General features: G+C 31.6%; 2 protein-coding genes across 2 annotated transcripts; both read right to left on the bottom strand.

The window, feature by feature from the left end:
* Positions 1–6007: 6007 nt before the first annotated feature.
* Positions 6008–10849, bottom strand: LOC115451615. Its single transcript, XM_030179975.2, has 4 exons — positions 10794–10849; positions 10353–10458; positions 7442–7538; positions 6008–7274 (listed from the first exon to the last, which is right to left on the bottom strand). Exons 1-4 carry the CDS (start codon positions 10847–10849, stop codon positions 6259–6261), a joined length of 1275 nt encoding a protein of 424 aa, XP_030035835.2. The 3' UTR covers positions 6008–6258.
* Positions 10850–13723: 2874 nt separating this feature from the next.
* Positions 13724–19048, bottom strand: LOC115451618 (cuticle protein 19). Its single transcript, XM_037443726.1, has 4 exons — positions 18979–19048; positions 15503–15703; positions 14294–14390; positions 13724–14172 (listed from the first exon to the last, which is right to left on the bottom strand). Exons 1-4 carry the CDS (start codon positions 18991–18993, stop codon positions 14009–14011), a joined length of 477 nt encoding a protein of 158 aa, XP_037299623.1. The 5' UTR covers positions 18994–19048; the 3' UTR covers positions 13724–14008.
* Positions 19049–20130: the final 1082 nt, after the last annotated feature.

Below are 20130 nucleotides of genomic sequence, written 5' to 3' on the forward strand. Positions count from 1 at the left end.
CCTTACACGCTAAAGTTATTTAATAATACACGCATCAATATCTACTTACTGCAGTGCTGTCTTACTTACAGACTGCCACCTGATTAAAAGTAATTAAATATGCCTCGCGTAAGTTCTAATAAAATTATAATGTTCTATAAAATAAACAATAGTTACACGTGGCAATTTATTTCTTGAAAAAACGATGATCAACAAGAATTCTCCTATTTAAGGGTCATGTTCAATAATGGAAGCAAATCTTTATTCCAGTCTCTACCTTAGATATTATCTATCAATAACTCATATATGATAACAGTACAATAATTTATTGCTATGATAAGCGTAAATAATTGCCATATGTAATCTATATCAGCAGAGCAATTAATTTAAATGAGTTAGCGATCATTCCACTGTTGCATTCCTTAAGATAAAACTTCTTGGCTAGTGCCGGTAATTAATCTAATCTTAAATACATTGCAAATGTGAAAAGTTAGATTTATTAGATGTAAATTTCATTTTAAATACAGTCCCAACTTTTGTCGAACGGAATAAGAAAATTATGGTAAAAAAATGTGTCACAAAATAAGAGTTTTGTGAAATAATTATTTAGAAATTACTGGATGAAATTGTTAATTTATTTATTCCTAACCCACGTGAACATTTTACAGATATGAAATCATTTTTGCACAAAAGGTAATCAATAAATAAGAACGGAGCCATTTGTTTAGCCTTATTTATGGCTCTTGTAGCTAAGTCGGAGGTTATGAACTAAGTTTATTCTTGTTTTTCAAACACGAGTCGAGTCGAACTTATAAATACATAGCGACTGCACGTTGTCCGGTCTTTTGTTCGAGACAGAAACGGACATGTCCAAATGTAACTACAAATACCGACTTGCCTTTTAAAAGAGTCTCGTGTTTTTACGATACATAAAAGCTGTTACGATTGTGCGATAGTATCGGTCCAGTTTTATGAACGTTGCAATAATTTTAATTAGTGTCCACGTTCTTTTCCAGATTGGTTAGTACTATGTCAAATTAATAAACATTTATGAGTATAGTCAATGCCACACACTCATTCGTTAGGTACTAACAATTCGCTTATTATTTTTGCCCTTTAGTAAAAATATAGGGACGAATTTAGACCACTTGCCTCGTTTAGCTTATTGGCTTGTAAGTAGTGGTTATTGTGCTTAGTACTTCGATATCAAAGCGCATGTTAAGTCATCGAACTCGATTATTATCGGAGAGTTCAATAAATTCAATCCGATAAATGGCCTCAAATCTGCTACTACCGGTCATTAGCATAAAACCTAATTTCGCCAACTATAATTTAATTTGCGTCATAGATTATGACAAAATTGTAATAAAATCGTCATATTAAAATAAATTACTTAAAATTATCGATACGAGGTCACTTGGTTTTTTTATAGCAATTCGTAGACAAGATATCTTAGGTATGTATTGCATTTTTCAATATAACTAACGATAATCATTGATCATCAATTATATTTAATTAATTCAATATTATTGTTGATCCTAAATTTGCACACAGTTCAATGAAGTGTTATTAACAGGTATGAGTAAAAATAATGTATGCAATTTTTTAAATAAACAAGTTTATCAATCAGCTGATCTGATCTTAACAATTTCAATTTGTAAATGTGACATCACTGCCGTTAATATAATGATTATTATGGAAATTTTTGATAGTATTCATCTTCGGTGTTGATATCGGTCGATTATTACATAAATGTAATGACCGAGATGAAGTCGGCCTTATTATTTTTATGTTTCCGTATTGCAATCTCATTCAATCTATACAACGCAACTTGCAGATTTAAATGTGCATTCTTGTAAGTTTCTTCGAGTATTATAGAGTAAACTATTGTGTAAAATACTGACTCACTTGTAAAGTTTTAGAAATTTTGATCGTTGCTGTGACAAATTATTGGAGTGTTCAAAATTATATACCTAAATATAAAATTATTTCAATATTTTCATATAAATTATATTCGCACTTGGTTGGAATGTACTTAGTCTGGCCATAAATACTGTTACACTTAATTATAAAAAAATATTACATTTGAATTTCGAATCTGTCATTTTTATACGATTGTTCATTGTGTTTTCTCATTTTGGCGCCAATACATTGTAAAATATTTTGCGATATTAAAATGGTGTGGGGTGATAAAGAGAACCGAATCGCTGTGATAGCATTACACAAAGTAGGTATGGAGCCAAATGCAATTTTAAAACTCTCCATACACTTGGTATTAGTAAAATGTTTGTGTACCGGGCTATTAATAGGTACAATGAGACCTCCTCTGTTTGTGACAGAAAAGATCTGGCCGTCCACGTAGTGTTCGTACGAAAAAGGTGGTCAAAGCAGTAAGGGAAAGAATTCGAAGAAATCCTGTCCGAAAGCAAAAGATTTTATCTCGGGAAATGAAGATAGCACCTAGAACCATGTCGCGTATTTTAAAAGATGACTTAGGACTTGCAGCCTATAAGAGACGCACTGGCCATTTCTTAACTGATAATTTAAAGAAGAATAGGGTGGTAAAATCGAAACAACTACTGAAGCGGTACGCAAAGGGAGGTCACAGAAAAATTTTGTTTACGGATGAGAAAATTTTTACAATTGAGCAACATTTTAACAAACAAAATGACCGTATTTATGCTCAAAGCTCTAAGGAAGCTTCCCAATTAGTCGACAGAGTGCAACGTGGACATTATCCGACTTCAGTGATGGTTTGGTGGGGTGTTAGCTATGAAGGAGTGACTGAGCCATATTTTTGTGAAAAAGGTATCAAAACATCGGCACAAGTGTATCAAGATACCATTCTTGAGAAGGTAGTTAAGCCCCTTAACATCACCATGTTCAATAACCAAGTATGGTCCTTCCAGCAAGACTCGGCGCCGGGTCATAAAGCTCGGTCCACGCAGTCTTGGTTGGAATCGAACGTTTCGGACTTCATCAGAGCTGAAGACTGGCCGTCGTCTAGTCCCGATCTTAATCCGCTGGATTATGATTTGTGGTCAGTTTTAGAGAGTACAGCTTGCTCTAAACGCCATGATAATTTGAGTCCCTAAAACAATCTATACGATTGGCAGTGAAGAATTTTCCCATGGAAAGAGTGCGTGCTTCTATTGATAACTGGCCTCATCGTTTAAAGGACTGTATTGCAGCCAATGGAGACCACTTCGAATAAGCTTTTTATATTTTTAATTGTTTTATATTTATGTATTAAACTGACACACTGTAAAAGTAATAAATGTTATTTGCAGTTAACAATTTTCTTTTTTCTTTATTACAATATTTATGGCAAGACTAGGTATATAGGGCAGTGTTGAAGGGTCCATATAACCCGATTCCTGCCGATTTCCTTTTATGTAGAATTTATGTAAAATTCAACTATCATCAGAACGATTTGCAGACCCCATGCATTAGCACCTATATGTTGTGTCGGGTTCCCTTTTGGGAAAATTTTACCTTTCGCCTCTAATATGGGTTCTAGGCTGAGAAGGTCCAAATTCTAGTTCCAAGTCGGACTCTGGAAAAGTATGTTGCACCTGAAAAATAATATAAGGCCGCAACAATAGCTAATGTTATAGAAGACTACATCGTTTTTTTAATATTCTGATGAACTTAGCAGACTAAAATATATTAAATGCCTACTACAGTTTAGTTAAAATAAAATGTTAAACAAAAAAACCGTTGTGTTCCTCGACAGTTGCCATAAATTTTACGTATAATGCTGCCATCTATCTTACAACATTGTCACTAAGTACATTGTAGATGGCATAGTAAGCGAAATACATAGCGTTGTTATTATTATTGTTAGTAATTTATTGTTAATAAAATATAAAATAACTACAAAATTATAATTGAATTCTGGCAACAACCTCTCATCTAAAAGTAAAACATAATCAATTAAAGTAGTAACATCTCCATAATCGCTGTAACTATAAAAACTCAGGTAGTGTATATATATTGTATAGGTATATACAAAAACTATATCATCATCTTGGCCTAACCAACGAAAACCACAAGAAGGACAAGTGTAGGTCTTGCCTAACAACACTGGCTTACCTGATTCCTTATCAGGACACAAAATCTGCAGAACATGACATCACCTGTATTCAGCGTAGGTTTCCATTCTAGATTGCCTTAATTAATATGTGTCATACAGTTTATTTACTTATAATTTTTAAATTTATCCGAATATTACTGGCTGACTGAGCTTTCCATTGACCTTTTTAAAATTCGAATACCTTTCTCTGTAGGGAGATTATGGTTGCTGATTGAGCGTGTAACATTGGAGGTGACGCGTGACAGTAAAGACATAATAAAATATTCATACAAAAGGATCAGTTGGTTGTTTATTTATATTAAAGCATGGAACCTTGTAGTTAGGTATGACTAGTATTTTCTTTAATTGAAGAAAATATTAGACAGTTAAAATTATGTTTGCCCGTCTAAATAGCGTGCATAGTTGATTTAAATTGTAAAATTTAAAGAAATATCGAAGCATATAGATATTATCTTAAAGAACTTCAACAAGCTTCTAGATACTTCTTCAAGACACCGTCACAGTTGACATAATAGAATTATAATATTAGTAAAAATATAAAAATTAAGCCACAAAAATACATCACTACCACAAAGCTATTAACGTAAATGAGACTTCTGTGCATTTCTGTCCTATGTCATGCGAGTTGCGACAATGCCGGCCGTGTCATGGCCGCGCCCAACGGTGAATGTCCACGGAATGTACTACTTGAATAAAACATAACGCCACTTAAATCGTAGGATATTGACGTGTGCGGGGAATCAGATCAATTTTGTTTCGCTCTTATGTAACCTCGTAGCATCTAGACAAAGTGAAACGGATTAGTTTCTCTTTCTAAAAATGTTTATAAATTTCTCCTGTGACGCATAGTTTAGAGAACATTTCTCGCCAACTAATCGCATTGTGACGTCATAGTTGCTGACCAGATTTTATATAGTTTTTATCGATTTGTGTAATAAAAAATTATAGTATTAGTTACATCATTATTAAAAATATGTTCTTTAAGATCAGTTATACATGTAGTGCCTGTGAAGGTATAACCCAAATCACGAATCTCACAATTAAAGAGTAGAAACAATAATTTTAAATAGTAAGAACGGTGTAACAGGCATTTATAATTTATTAACTTCGAAATAACTTAAAAGGAACGTTATAAATGTTTAACATCTTTTTGATTTTCATGTCGAACTAGTACCTTTTAGGAACCAAACTTAACTAAAAAGTCATGGAACACGCGAATCAAAAGACGAACCGATGGAACTGAAAAACCAATATGGGTCTGCCTGGTGGCATTACAGTTTTCTTAAGCTGAAGTTCTTTTTCCAGCAATAAGACTGTAAAAATATTACCCTTGTCTACACGATCATGTATTTTTTTTGCTCGCATAACCTTTTATTTGTCACAATTATTAGTATAATAAAAAACGTAGTTCTTTTTATTCAACTTTTTACAGCTTACAAAGCGATGGTTGCATTTATTATATGACCCAGTAATTTAATGAGCCGCCTTGCATTGCATGGCTTAAAAATATATCAAAACGTCCTTGTGAAGTAATACTATACCCGTGCCGACACTCCCACTGCTCCAGTTTGCAGCCTTTGGACTTTCACTATCATTGTAAGATTGGTTTGCGCAATCGCTGCATGCGTAATGGTTGCCGTTTAAAAACCTTCTTAGTTTTAAAATATAATTAAGATCAAATTTCTTGTAGGATATCATAGTCATTATGTAGGCAATATTTTTGTATTTTAGGTCCTCTATTTTTAAAGTATGTCTGGTAGTCATACGCTTGATGTGGGAAGGAAGTGCAATAGAATAACGCATTCTTTAACTGTATTATGTTTCTCTTCATCTTCACGCAAAGGAAAACTCGTTACAAGTATTTGCAAAATAATAGACACTAAAATAGAGTCAGGATTAGTGACTTAAAATATACCTATTTAAACAAAACTCTTTAAATTCATTAATTTATTAGATAAAACACGTAAATTCAACCTATTTATAAACTGCATTGCTTCATCAACAATATTTATTTATGCTACGTTGATTTTATACACTCTATAATTACTCAACAAACCGATTTCAATGGTATTTTTTCAGTCTATCTTATCATTTATAATACTATTACATTATTTTAATTTATCACTCCGCTGGCCAATTGTTACAATAATCTAATTTGTATTTATAACATTATTATAAATAACTTAAATATCAAACATATCTAATAAATTAATTACGGGAGGTCGTCTTTTTTTAATAACTTTTCTTATTACTTCTTTCTGACCATTGCCTCGAGTTGGATATCTGTCGTCTTGATCGTCACTGTTGCTTCCATATTGTGGTCGGTCGTAATCATCCTCTAGATCCGGCTTATAATCGCTCAAATCCGGAACCCTCGAGGGCTTGTACTTCTTTTTAGGAACAAGAATATAGTCATCTAAATCATCGCTTGGATAGAACTCTGGCAGTTTGTAAGGCCTATTTTTCTTCTTTGGTCTTTGTGGAATTTCGTCTGGATAATATCTATCCGGTGGAGGTACGTCTGGTAAACTTGGAAATGTGTACTTCGTTGGGGACGACGGTTTCATATGATTATCATCATATTTTGACCCCTTGTGAGAGTTGCTACTAAACGGTTTATATTTCTCAAAGTCATAATTTGATGCTTCAGCATACTTATCATAAGGTTCTTTATAAGAATCACCGGAAAATATAGGATTCTTTGTTTTACTCATTTCTAAATCTACAATGTTTGAATACAAATTTTCTTTGTGTTCGTTACTTTCTTTTCTAGTTTTAGTTTTACAATTCGGGTCAAAACTGTATCCGACGTGACTGTGAGCTTCAGTATCAGAAGATTCATCGCGCGGATGTTTAATGCTAATGCTGTGCGTGTACTCACTGGGTTCTAAATCGTACGGATACTTTGGTTTTTTTCTTATGGAGTAATCTTTGAACAAAGACTCCAATGGATGTTTTGGCCTTTTGTTCTCATAGTAATCTTCGTCAGCATCTTCAGAAAAATCGTAATACTTTCCATAATCTCTCATAGCCTTCTCCTCCATGAAGCTTCGACCTTCTGGATTTTCCAAACTTCTACCTTCTGGATTTTCTGTATGTATATTCTCATTGTTTACTACTGCCGTGAAGCCTGTTTTTGGGCCGGCTGAATACTCCACGGTTCTCATAGAGCCATCAGGTTCAAGTACACTGTAGTGACCTTAAAAAGGAAAAAAATATATAATTGTAGCACGAAAGTACTCTTCATATTAATATGCTTGGTTGTTATTTTTAATTTATAATAACATGATTTACAAATGACTTATTTTTTCAAGGTTAAATATTGTTCCTACTCGTTTAGTCAATAGGCAAATTGAATTAAGATACCTTTGACAGTATCACCTTCCTTTGACTCCCACACAGTCTTTATGTCCCCAGTGCGGGCATCGGACACTCCGTAACTGAACGAGTAGCTCGGTTTTCCCTGGTAACAAAAAAATACAATTTAAGTGGACATTAATTCACCAATCAATTTTTTACTAACACAACGATTACATCGTGATATTCTGTAATAGAAAAACAACACGGGAATGTGTGAAGTGATAGCTTGCGTGTGAAAATTCGGTATTTTACTTATTATGACAATTTATTGCATGCTCGACGATTATAGTTTAGTATTCTGAATAACGAATGAATGTTTTAATCGTTTCCATAAAACTGGTATGCCTGTAATTATAATCGAGTAAAGTGAGTGTGTAAATGTATGTCTGTCCGTCAAACCGCCGGCTGTAACGCGCACTGCATTTATCACTCTCGATCACGAGCGGTTGCTCAATGCGCGTCTAATAACTCTATGCCGGCGAACGGTTCCATACAAATGAATGGAAATCGGTACGAATAAAAATCGAAAACAGTTACATTGTTTCCGTCTGCGGCTAATCTGTACGAATGTTTATTAGAATCACGATTGAGTACAACTAAATTGATGTGATATTTTTTTTTATTTGTTAATCTTAAAAGGAAAATATGGTCAGAACCAATTGAAATAGTAAAGTTCTTGCCATGTCAGATATTGACATCATTGAAATGTCACTTGCTCTCGGTCATCCTCAAGTTCACGACAGACGACCACGTGCGCGGCGCAGGCGCATCGTTCTCGATTACTCAATGTCAATGACGGATTATTCACTTTCGTTTCTTTCCGCTTGCATGGCCCATCAGAAATTGTAATAATGTAGCATAAAAAACAACACAAATAGATGAAATGTGTCTGAATAATTGAACGAATAAATCAATTAATCGTTTCCTAATAAAAGTGGAAGTAATGGACCGTAATTATATTTAATTGAGACCCAATGTTCCGTTGAATTAAATTTGCATACAAGCCGAGGAAATGAAGCGGTGGCCCTGTGTTTTATTGGTACAAACTTGCATTGCTACGGAGAAAAGTGGGTGAGTAGGCGCCATTGGGTCCAAGCGAAGTAAACTGTTTCGACATCTAGTGACCACTTTCGACAGTTACTTGTATATAATACAACTAGAGGACTCGACAGGCTTTTTGTTAAGACTCCACTTAGCAGTAAGAACGTTTATAAAATTAATTAAAATAGTTCCGATGAAACGAAAAATGTGAGATTATTCGAACATTCCGAATTCGTGATTTTATCTCTAACTGCGTTATTGTCTTTTACTCATATTATTTCATATAAATACTCATAGTTAAATAATATTGCATAATTAGGTATTGTTGAGATATAAAGCATGTTTTTTTTCAATTATGTGGTATGTGTTACTATTCCGAATTTGTACCGTTCTACATATGTAACTGAAATTCCGTGTTTGTATAACAATGGTTACTTCAGATTAACACCTATATTTATTTTGGTTTTATATGTAATAGTTTATAAAAAATATTTCTGTTCAAAGTAGATGCAGAAACGTGTGTTTTAAAAGGAATGTTGCTTGTTATAAATTAAATAAAGCGGAAGTGTCTTCACATTAAGAAAATCTTACAATTACAAAGTATCAACTATAAAATATAATAGGGCAATGGTATTTTGTTCAGCCTATGAAAAAAATATATATATACTCTTTTCTTTAAAAAAAAATACTCACATATGAAATTACAGAAACCGTGTACTGAGTGTGATAAAATAAATACGAATATCAAAATCAAAAATAATAAACAATTTTGACGTTCAGTATATTTTAATGGACTTCTGTTACAAGTTGTAGGTACGGGAAAACACCTATAACAATTGATTTATATTCGTATAACAGTAGGAAGAAATGGTGAGTGGCGACTGTCAGACAAAGAAACAATTCACATAACAACTGATCTATATCACTGTCTATAAACTTTTTAATCGTGATACAATTATCTGACCGGTAATCTTAATCACTAAATAAAATTATGAATAATATTTGAGTATGAATTTTATTGTTAAGTCAAAGAATGGTCAAAATCAATTGAGGTTAAATAATTAAGAAGTTTTACATGCACTCTACTTTGTAATCAATTTAAAAAAAAATCATATCCCCATGAATGTTGGTATTTCTGTCATTACGATACTATTAGTATTGAAGTTTTTGTTGTATAACATATTAATGCGGAATAGTACTTTAAATATGTTCTGACATAGGTGTTCTATTTAAGACATGCTGACAATATGGACAAAAAAATATTTTCACACAAGCCTAATCACCAACCACATAACCATTAAGCCACGTCCAAATTTTATTCTAGTATTTTTAATTGAGACGTAAACCGTATTATAATTATAGTTTCAACACAATTGTCAGTAACGATAATTTGCGTGCAGAACTCTACAACTGGTAGAGAAAATCGCGTGCATTTGCTAGCGTAATAAAAAAAGGGATTTTATTGTCCATGTATCGTATGATATTTATTAATTACAACCGACATATTACTAAGTGGACGGAATCATGAAAATCGGGCGTGTAATATGATTTCAATTTATCAAGATCTTATGAGGAACTGTCTCACGCTGATTAATTATTATGACAAAAAGTAATATTCTTGCTATATTAATTAGTTTATATTATTTATGTTTGCTATAGATATAAAAAGATTGTCTGAAAGAAATCCCTTACAGCAATAAGACCGCCCATTGTGTAAACATATGTTGCATTTCTTTTGTTCTATGTTTTCTGTATGTTTTATTGGCTGTGCAATAAAGAGTTTAATTTTATTATTATTAAAATAGAATCACGCTAAGATATTTTGATAGGATACTTGCATAAATGTTTAAAAAAGATTTTATTACAATATACTCACTTCGTCGCTTGTGTAAACTCCTGTGGGTTTTTCTGATTCTTCTTCTTGACAATTCAAAGCTAACAGATTTGCCAAGAGGAACTGAAAACGTGGAAAATATTGCAAGCTATAAAATATGAATATAAAATTGTTGCGTTTAACTAAGTAAATTAAAGTATTAAATATAAACTAAAGGTGGGATTTTAAAACTTAAATTCTACAATCTAAAAATTAAAAACACAAGAAATAAAAACCAACATACCAGCAAAGCGAGGGCTCTATCCATTGCTACTCCCAAATTGCACCATACGTCGCAACCGCACTAAATTCAAAAACAGAAACACAATTCTAAGTTTAAATATTTATAAAAATTATAATGAACTTGTCCATTGCCAAGGTCGGGACTGCGTGAAGACGGGCCTGCGTGGCCACCACTTACCTATATATAAAGACACGACGCACCCCCGGCGCCCGTACCGCGCTCTACGCTGCTTCACTATCACCCAACAAGGATGCATTCACATATAATTATCAATAATTTAAAATCTAATGTCGACTTAAAAGAAAAGTGTGATTTATGTTAAACACAGCTCTACATTATATAATTTCTAATTCGTGGACTGTATATATTGTTTTTATTATTTAGAAAGGAGTGGTTTGAAATATTTACTTCATAAGAATTTGCTTATCTCTATATGTGACATATATTAATGTTGTAGAAATATTATGCTCATGATCGCAGTATGGTTTGAACATTCGACTTCTGTAATTTTATTAGATTATTTACTATTCGAAAAAAAAATTGACACCTTGATTCATATAACTAAAGCAATCCAAATGTATTAACAATATCATTAAAATACAAGAAACATTTCAACAGTCACATTGTTTAAAGTATAATGCCGGAGTAATCAACGCCTTACTCAAAGTTGACAGCTGCTCCTGATTTCTTTCCCGCATTTAGTGGAGTGTAAAACTTTCTAACGTATAAGTGAAATGAATATTTTTTCTACTCACTAACACACTCCCTTTAAATAAATACACTCTTTTGAATTTAGTTTCCAAATTTGGCATAAGTGTGCTCTTGAATTTTGCCTGGCATTATTCCCATGATTATGACCTACGCATGACATAAAATTAGAAAACGTACGGGAATCTTTTAAAAAGCTGGTAAATAAATACCACTGCAAGTAAAAGTTGTAGAGACTACAAGAAAACGTGAATGTCTTGTTGAATACTCGTTATGCTAATCTCACTTTCGTTTAATACTAACCTTTACCTTATTAAAGTATGTCAGTTAAGTTAAACATCATATCGATTTGACAAATCGATAAAATATAATCGATGAAAATGTACAAAGGACTGTACGTGAATGAACATGCAAATCAAAGAAAGCGAGTATGCAGATTGTGGCGTGTGATGTGTTATGAAATGCTGTTAAGTATGAATATGAGAACTGTTTACGACATTTAAATGTTTACTCTTATTTGTGTTGTTAATTAATCAATTTATAATCTCAGCATGAATTAATAATGTAATTATTATCTTATTTCAATAAAGATATATGAATTGTAAAGTTATTAAGAACTGAAAACAAGTTTAAAAACGTACATGAATACGTTATGAATACGTAATGTTTTTATCATACATAAAAAGAGTTAAATATTTTTATGTAGTGTTGATATTTCGTACACAATGGTCTAGTTAGCTCAGATAGTAGATACTGTGGATACAGGTGTTTGTCCTAAATCTGGTTTTTGATGTATTCGTGTTATAAATTCGATTGAAAGCTACTCGGAATAATTACAATATTCTATAGTTTTATAATTTTTTTAAAATATTGTTTGTTTTATAAATGCGAGCTACTTCTTAATTTTAATAAGGTATATTAAATGTGTTCATAAGTTAAAGTCAGATGTATTACGGCGGATCCAACATCAGTTTTTCGTAGAATGATACACAGCGTGATTTTTTTATTTGACCCGCTAAGTAGATAATGTAAATGACTAATGTCAGAATTCCCTTCTCGATAGAAAATTGTTCTCTTCTCTGGAATGAAAAGTCTATAATGCCACTAAGTATATGCTCAATGTTTCACCCAAATCTATTTTATAGTTTGTCTTAAAAAAGCAATTTTACAAACATTTTACTGTATTATTATAAGATTATAATAGTAAGCAGTATTGTATATAATTATGAAACAGAGAATGATTATTGTCATCAATAATTTCTAATCGTAATCATTTCTTATGCGTAAGAGTTAGTGAAGATGCAATTTTCTATTATACTCTGAGAAACCCACAAGTGGCATTGTTTCAAAATAAATTAAGTGATTGGTATCAAATAAAAAAATCGACTATAATGTAAGTTAAAAGAAAGAAGTACTTGTCGGTTATAAGGAAATAAATAATAGGTACTATCCATCACGGAATTAAAAAAAATAGATTACACCGCTTTGATAATCCCCATAATACAAGTGGAAACATTGTTAAAGAGCAAAGAACTCGCGGCAGCTTATTATGTATATCTACAGAACCATCACTGCGTAACACAAACGTCAAAACAATAAATATATTACACTTCATGATATTAACATTAATATCTTTTTTGTTATAGAAGAAGTAAATCTTACGTTAATATCGGTTTATTGAAGCATAACTACTTAATGCAAATTATTATATATTAGGGTTCTGTTTAACTGTATTCAAGGACAATAATATCAATAATATTGCGATGTCGTTTATATTTTATCATATAAAATAGTACAATGTGTGTTTTTTAATGGTAATGTAGAGAAATCTGAAACCACCTGAAAGACTAAAAAATCATACCTTGTTTGTGAAATCAATTGTGACATAGTTTCATTAATAGTAAATTGTCCAAAAAGTTACTGAAATAATTTGTTTGCTGCATTTTGCATTGCATGCTTTGTCTAAAAAGTTAAATGTATTTTGTTTTATATATAATTAATATGAAATACGGACATAGGGATGCACAACATGCATCTACAGTTTAAATAAAGAATTACTACGATTTTTTAATCGAGTAATAATACATATTTTGATTATAATAGTTGAAACAGAAGTAAGAACCTACAGAACCTTCACTATGTAATTTTGTTTTGCAATTATTTATTATTTATGGGGAATTTTAATATCATTCTTTTGTTATGAATATTCATGCGGAAAATTATAACTAAAGTACGCGTAATGAGTGAAAATAAATGAGCACTGAAACTCTAAGACGACATCCGCTTAACTTTTATATTTATTAATGACCGCTCAACAGCACTTCATGCATGAACTCCTTTCGTAACGATGATAAATTTCAGTAGGAAAGCTGAAATATTTCACTTGCCACTTTCTTTCGCGTATAAGCAATAAATCGACATGTTCGTTTAAAATCTTTTTTATTTTGGCTTTCTTTGTATCAAAATAATATTGACGGTACATCGTCAAGTCACTCTTACCTTATATCTAACCTATTTTATAATGGGTACATAACATAATACAAATATAAATATGATTTACTGGTCATGCGAAATTAATATCACAGGTCGACCACTCCGAGTCGATTTTCAGAAAGGTACGTTGAGCGCTGTTTAAATAAAATTAATTACAGTGCTACCTGCCAGCTAACTTTGTAACTACTAGGTCTGATTTGTAAGTTAACGCCATCTAGTGGTATCCGTAGTGACCAGCTCCATCGTAGTGGTTTCCATACACTTGCGGGTGGTGAGCGTGACCAACACGCTTGACGACTGCGTTGAAACCGTTGTGTTTGTCGGCTGTGTACTCGACAATACGAGTAGTGCCGTCAGGCTCAGCAAGCGAGTAAGCACCTAGAGCAAACAAAAGCACATTGAGGTATTGTATCCATTTCGTTTACCGTACAAAATATAGATGGCAGTGTCCAAAATATTTATACCGTTGAAATGTGATAAAATAAAACTTATGTATTACCTTTGACGACATCTCCATCACGGGTCTCCCATTGAGTTTTGTGGTCACCAGTGTGAGGGTCTTTTACTGAGTAATCAAACGCGTACTTGGGATACGCCTGTGACAATAAATGTAAATGATAAAACAAATCAAGAATTCCAATGACATTTCCAACAAAAGACATCAACGAGATAGAGTTCGTTGATGTCTTTTCGTCCAAAATATGACTGAATACCATTTTAGTACCATAAATAAATATACTAATTGCAAAAAGCACTCATTATAATTAATCTTTTCACTAAATTTCGTTTTGCAGGATGCATTGCAAAGGCATACTTCACTATAGTTAAAACTGACGGATATTTGTACCTATAAATTTTGACCAGCATTAACTTTTTTAACGATGACATCCGGTAACATGTTTAAGGCAGTAAATTAGTAAGTACCACCAAGGTCCACATTCACCAAACTGACAATTTAGTGCAGTGACGCAAGTATGGGACGTTATGGTGGCTAAACACCATATCCGTTACGGACTGTTATTTCTGATATTGTGGACCAGTTACTTTTGTTGTTAAACGTTTGAACGTGTAGTTTTATGCAATATAAAGGTTGACTCGTAAGATAATAAACAATGTGAGTGTGTTGGCAAATGTAATGTCATTCATATTTATGTCTTTATACGGGGATAGATTTCATATTGTCTAGACCTTATAAATAAACTATACTAATATTCTATGTGACATTGATATATAAAGCCTATGAAGTAATAATTAAACTTATTTCTAATGCGCTCTTTTATTAAGTTACTAAGCCTCCATTAAATTATTAAGGTAATAAATTTAAAGATCCATAATATCCGTTATGCAGCAATATATGTGTTAGCATGAAAACAAAATTACTTCTCTAATTTTCTATAATGCCTTCTACTCTTTAATTATATCAGATTCATAAAGTTCATGAGATTTAACATTTCAGAGGCTATAACTAAAAACACACCTAATTGCAATATATATTATATGCTGCATGATTTTTAAAATTCTATAATTTATAAATTGTATATTAAGTCTTGATTCTTTTCTACAGAAGAACTGATTTTTACCTGTAATAATAAGTATATATTATAATATAATAATTAAAAAACTACAAAATATACAAAATACGTCAATTTTGATAAAAACCTATAACTATTATATCTACATATAAAAATTTGATTGAATTTCGACTTACGTAGTAGTCTCCTCCGTGGTGACCACCGTCGTAGCCAGAGTATCCGCCACCAACTCCGGAATATCCGCCACCTACGCCAGCATATCCACCACCTACGCCGGCATATCCGCCACCAACGCCAGCATATCCGCCATATCCGCTGTACGCTTGCCCGATGTATCCCGCGCTAGCAGCGGCACACACGGCGGCGATTACGAAAACCTGTAATATCACGAATATAAGGATTAATTATTTGTTTTAGCATCATATTACAAAGTAATTTTAAAAAGTATAAGATCATAGGTTTATAGATAAATATATGTGATTTCCTAAAAAACATTCCTAACAATTAATTTACAAAGAATTATAGCCAATTATTTATTCACTTTTTCGCGTAAAAATATTATAAAACGTGATAAAATGTTATGTTAAAGGTGTAAAATATTTATTATTTTTTCAACTTTGCATGATTGCCCACTACGTAATTACATTGTATTTTTAGTAACATCATACATTATTAAATGCACCACCTTAAAATTTACCTCAATACCTGTCTTATTCATTAAATGTTACAAATTAACTTTATTTTTCGCGGCATACCTCACAGTTTTTGCCGTAACAGTTCCGTTATACCGTGAAGTTCACTTCTTTTTATTGCCATGAACAATTAGAGCGACCTCAATAGCATCAAGCTGTGTTTAAGGTCACATAGTGTTGGTCATTTCATTCATAACACTGGCCAACAATGCTATTACACTTGTCTTGTTATCTTATACGTAGAACAATACACGGTCCTGTACAAACACAGGATGTGTCAATATCAGTACTCGGATTTTCTTAATGGCTTTCCATCGGTATTATAAGATATTTAATAGGAAATTCGTTTCGAAAAGAAAAGTACATTATTTTTCAAGTACTATATATCTTAAAAGTATGATAACTTTTAATTAAGAATAGTATCAATATTTTGTTTATAATATTTTAGCTCTTGCCAATGTCCACAGTTTTATTCAAAGATTTTTATACAAACAAAATGTTTACTTTTCCTGTTTTAGACCGTTTTTATTTCTATAACCTCTTCATTTTTAAGATTAGACAATTTTATTCTCAAAACAACAAAAAAAGAGTCACTTACATGACAATAATATAACAAAAACAGAAGTAATAATTAAAATTTAACTTCAATTTAAAGTAACATTTTTGATTTAATCGAAACTATAATTTTGCTCTAACGTATAATTAATCCAATAAATATAACATATAACATATATAATAACATTTATCTGCACCTATTGCTACAAAGCGGACACTGGAGCGGATTCTTTATGCAACTGGCCCATGTCATAAATACACGTTGTGGTTTGTCTTGCGTGATAGTAAAGTGCATTGCATTGCAGATATAAAGTGCTTAGATCGACCTGTTTAATTTGACTAGCATTGGTTATTTTTATTTTATAGAAACACAGCGAAACTTGCATTACTTACGATAAATGACACAAAAAATAAGATACCAATTAGACATTTACATTATGTACAAAATAAAAGTTTCAGTTACTGAGTACTCTATTTTTTTGTACTATAATAATCAAACATCTAACAATATGACATAATTTTTTTCCACCCATAATAACAGTTTTATATATACCAAGGAGCAATTAAGTATCAGTAAATCTGTAGTAAGTCATTTTAAATCTATAAATATTTTGAAATTGCTACATATTTCCGTCCTAACTATCGCAATGATAGCCTAACGCTCTGGAGCACGAAACTCTTGAAATATTACGGCTTTATATTGATACAGTAACACTTACGACAATTTGTAAAGAGGTCCGAATAAACTTTCGGTTTAAATTTTAGATTGAAATTATTGTAGTAGCTACTGATTAATGACTCAATATCACATTTAAACAATTTGCAGACGAAGACGTCCTAATATATGTTTCTTATATTTTTGCATAATTTATTCATGTATTTGTGGTCTAATAATATAAACTGAAATACTCATAAATTATTGATGCCAGCTACTTCGTTTTCATAATTTAAAATTAATTAGACAATACTTGATAAGATTTTTTTCCAAGGATAAAAAAATAACACATTTTTGGTGACATGCGGATATTGACAATCATATATTATACCAAAAATAATATCAACCCTATATTATATGATGTCCTACTACTGGGCACCGGCCTCCTCTACAACTGAGAGGAGTTAGGCCTCAGTCCACCACGCTGGCCTAGTGCAGATTGGCAGACTTTACATACCCTCAAAATTCCTATAGAGAACTTCTCAGGTATGCAGGTTTCCCCACGATGTTTTCCTTTACCGTTAAAGCAAGCGTTAAATTACAAATCATACAATCAATATATTTATAGATACAACTGTAGATTCTATGTAAACTACTTGACGAAGCTTCAAGTAATTAATCTACTTCGCTTAGAAAATTGACATCACATTGCACAACGTGGTTGTATCAATTTTTCCTTTTTCATACTATTTATTACATCACTGCAATAAGCCCATCGATATGTCGCAGCGCTAATAACAGTACTTCCCACTATTACGTGCTATTTTTTGCTATTGATGGAGCAAGTACATGGTTATAACATACAATTTCAGAATTTTCTTATGAGCGGATAATGAGTACCATTTTTGGAATTGATGTCTCATTACGCATTGCGTTGACAATACGTGACATTTGTGAAAAGATATAATGACAAGCTTTTGTATTGATTGTGTAAATGATTTGCAGTTATATTGCAATTATTGAAGTCTCAATTTAAATATAAGTGTTTTCTTATTATCTTTACCTTACACTGTACTCCTATTACTTACTACTATTTTTTCAAGAATGTAGAAGATCGAAGCGAGGACCTCCCTTTTAAAACTTCCTTTTTTAATTTTTTTTTTATTTAAAGCTCGACTTCAACATTGATTTCACGATACATACTTATAAGTTAGCAACAATACTCAAAATAATCGTTATCACAATGTTTGGTAATATGTGTCATATCACCGACAGTTACTCTGAATTAATTTCTATACAACGTAATATTCTAATCTAAAGAACATAAAAACCAATATTTTTTTGCCCTGCCATCTATAGTAATATGTAAGTAATGATAGAGTTGACGTGACTGACGTTAAGTACCTATGAAGTAACCGCGTTGCGTGCGTTATGTTTGAAAAGTACGAATAGTTCCGGATGCGATACATAAAATTATACTAATTATAATAAGTGTCAACTAGGAATAGATATTTTACAATATTTTAATTATATTTAAGGGACTTTAAAATGTGTAGAGTCGGTTATGACGCCATTTTCCATTTTTAAATTGTTAAAATAATTTTAATTTCTTAAATTAAACCTCGAATAATTATGACAACATTTTTAAAGTATATTTTAAATTTTGATATTTTTATTTTAATATTTTCTAAAATTATAGCTTTAATTTTTTTATATTTTAAATTTTAAACACATACGCGCACACACTTACTTGGAAGGAACGCATTTTCTCAACACTTAGGTCACTTTCGTCCTTTTCAGCTACGCCGACAAGAGTTGAACTGACACTGATGCATGGCTGACCGACTGCACACTATTTATAACGAGTCTGCTTGCACCACCTCCGACTCTGCTTCACTAGGATTCTGGTACTTTGTACAGCATCTATGTTTAGTGCGTTTTAATTTGCTCCTTATTGCCATTTAATAATGTATGTGATTAGTTTGGGATAATTGATGACTTAATTCGTATCTGGTTAGTTATCGCCGTAGTTTAAAAATGAAAATGATTCTTAGACATTAATGATACGGTCGGTCATTTTGCTTTTAACATGAATAATACCTGATCTAACTCTGTATCAGTTAACGTGAATAATTTAATTTGTGAGCTATTATTTTATATTATGTATATAGTGCAGATTATAAATTTAATTTTATAAAGAAGAAGAAAAAAATAAATTCTTAAATTTTGAAAATTAAAAAATGTATCTTAGTATAACGATAAATGTAACAAAAAATCATAATTTTATACATTATTTATAATATGTTAAAACTAAAAATAAACTCATTTAATTTAATGAAAAAAAAATTACATTCTTCCAGAAAGCGCCATATGTAGTAGCTAAGATAATATTATATTATGCATAACATGTATAAATTTACATAAGTTTATTACAACCCATTAAATTACATATTTCAAATAAAAACCCCTCTCGAAAAATAGTTTTTTTTTTTGTGTAATTTGTAACGTATTTACACCATTGATGTATATAGACACGTTGCATCATGAATCTATGTTAACTGTCAAAACTGATAGACATTTTTGTAACACAATCAACTTAACAATCGTGATAAAATTTTACATCATTAATATTTGGAGCAACTAAACGCAAAAAGAACAAAGCTTTCGCTATAGTAATTGTAATATATTTTTTTACATAATGATTGAATTTAGTAAAAAGTACTACATACAAAGAGTTTTAAGATTATATTGAGCATACATTGGGAAGATGGTTACTCGTTCTACGGTGAAATAGTAAAACAACAATGTAAAATACGTCATATTTTGCATTGCATTTAATGCACATATAATATATTTTCTTTAACTATTTTATTTTTCTATTAATATCTTAGGCCGCTGCGAG

Source organism: Manduca sexta, chromosome 26 (assembly GCF_014839805.1).
Source record: "Manduca sexta isolate Smith_Timp_Sample1 chromosome 26, JHU_Msex_v1.0, whole genome shotgun sequence".
NCBI lineage: Eukaryota > Metazoa > Arthropoda > Insecta > Lepidoptera > Sphingidae > Manduca > Manduca sexta.

Coding starts and splice junctions, on each gene's coding strand:
- LOC115451615 (XM_030179975.2), bottom strand. CDS start 10,849: ATGCATCCTTGTTGGGTGATAGTGAAGCAGCGTAGAGCGCGGTACGGG. Junction 10,459..10,793: donor GCGCGGTACGGGCGCCGGGG/GTGCGTCGTGTC, acceptor CATATTTTATAG/CTTGCAATATTTTCCACGTT. Junction 7,275..7,441: donor GGAAGGTGATACTGTCAAAG/GTATCTTAATTC, acceptor TTCCTTTTTAAG/GTCACTACAGTGTACTTGAA.
- LOC115451618 (XM_037443726.1), bottom strand. Junction 14,391..15,502: donor ACCACGGAGGAGACTACTAC/GTAAGTCGAAAT, acceptor TTATTGTCACAG/GCGTATCCCAAGTACGCGTT. Junction 14,173..14,293: donor TGATGGAGATGTCGTCAAAG/GTAATACATAAG, acceptor TGTTTGCTCTAG/GTGCTTACTCGCTTGCTGAG.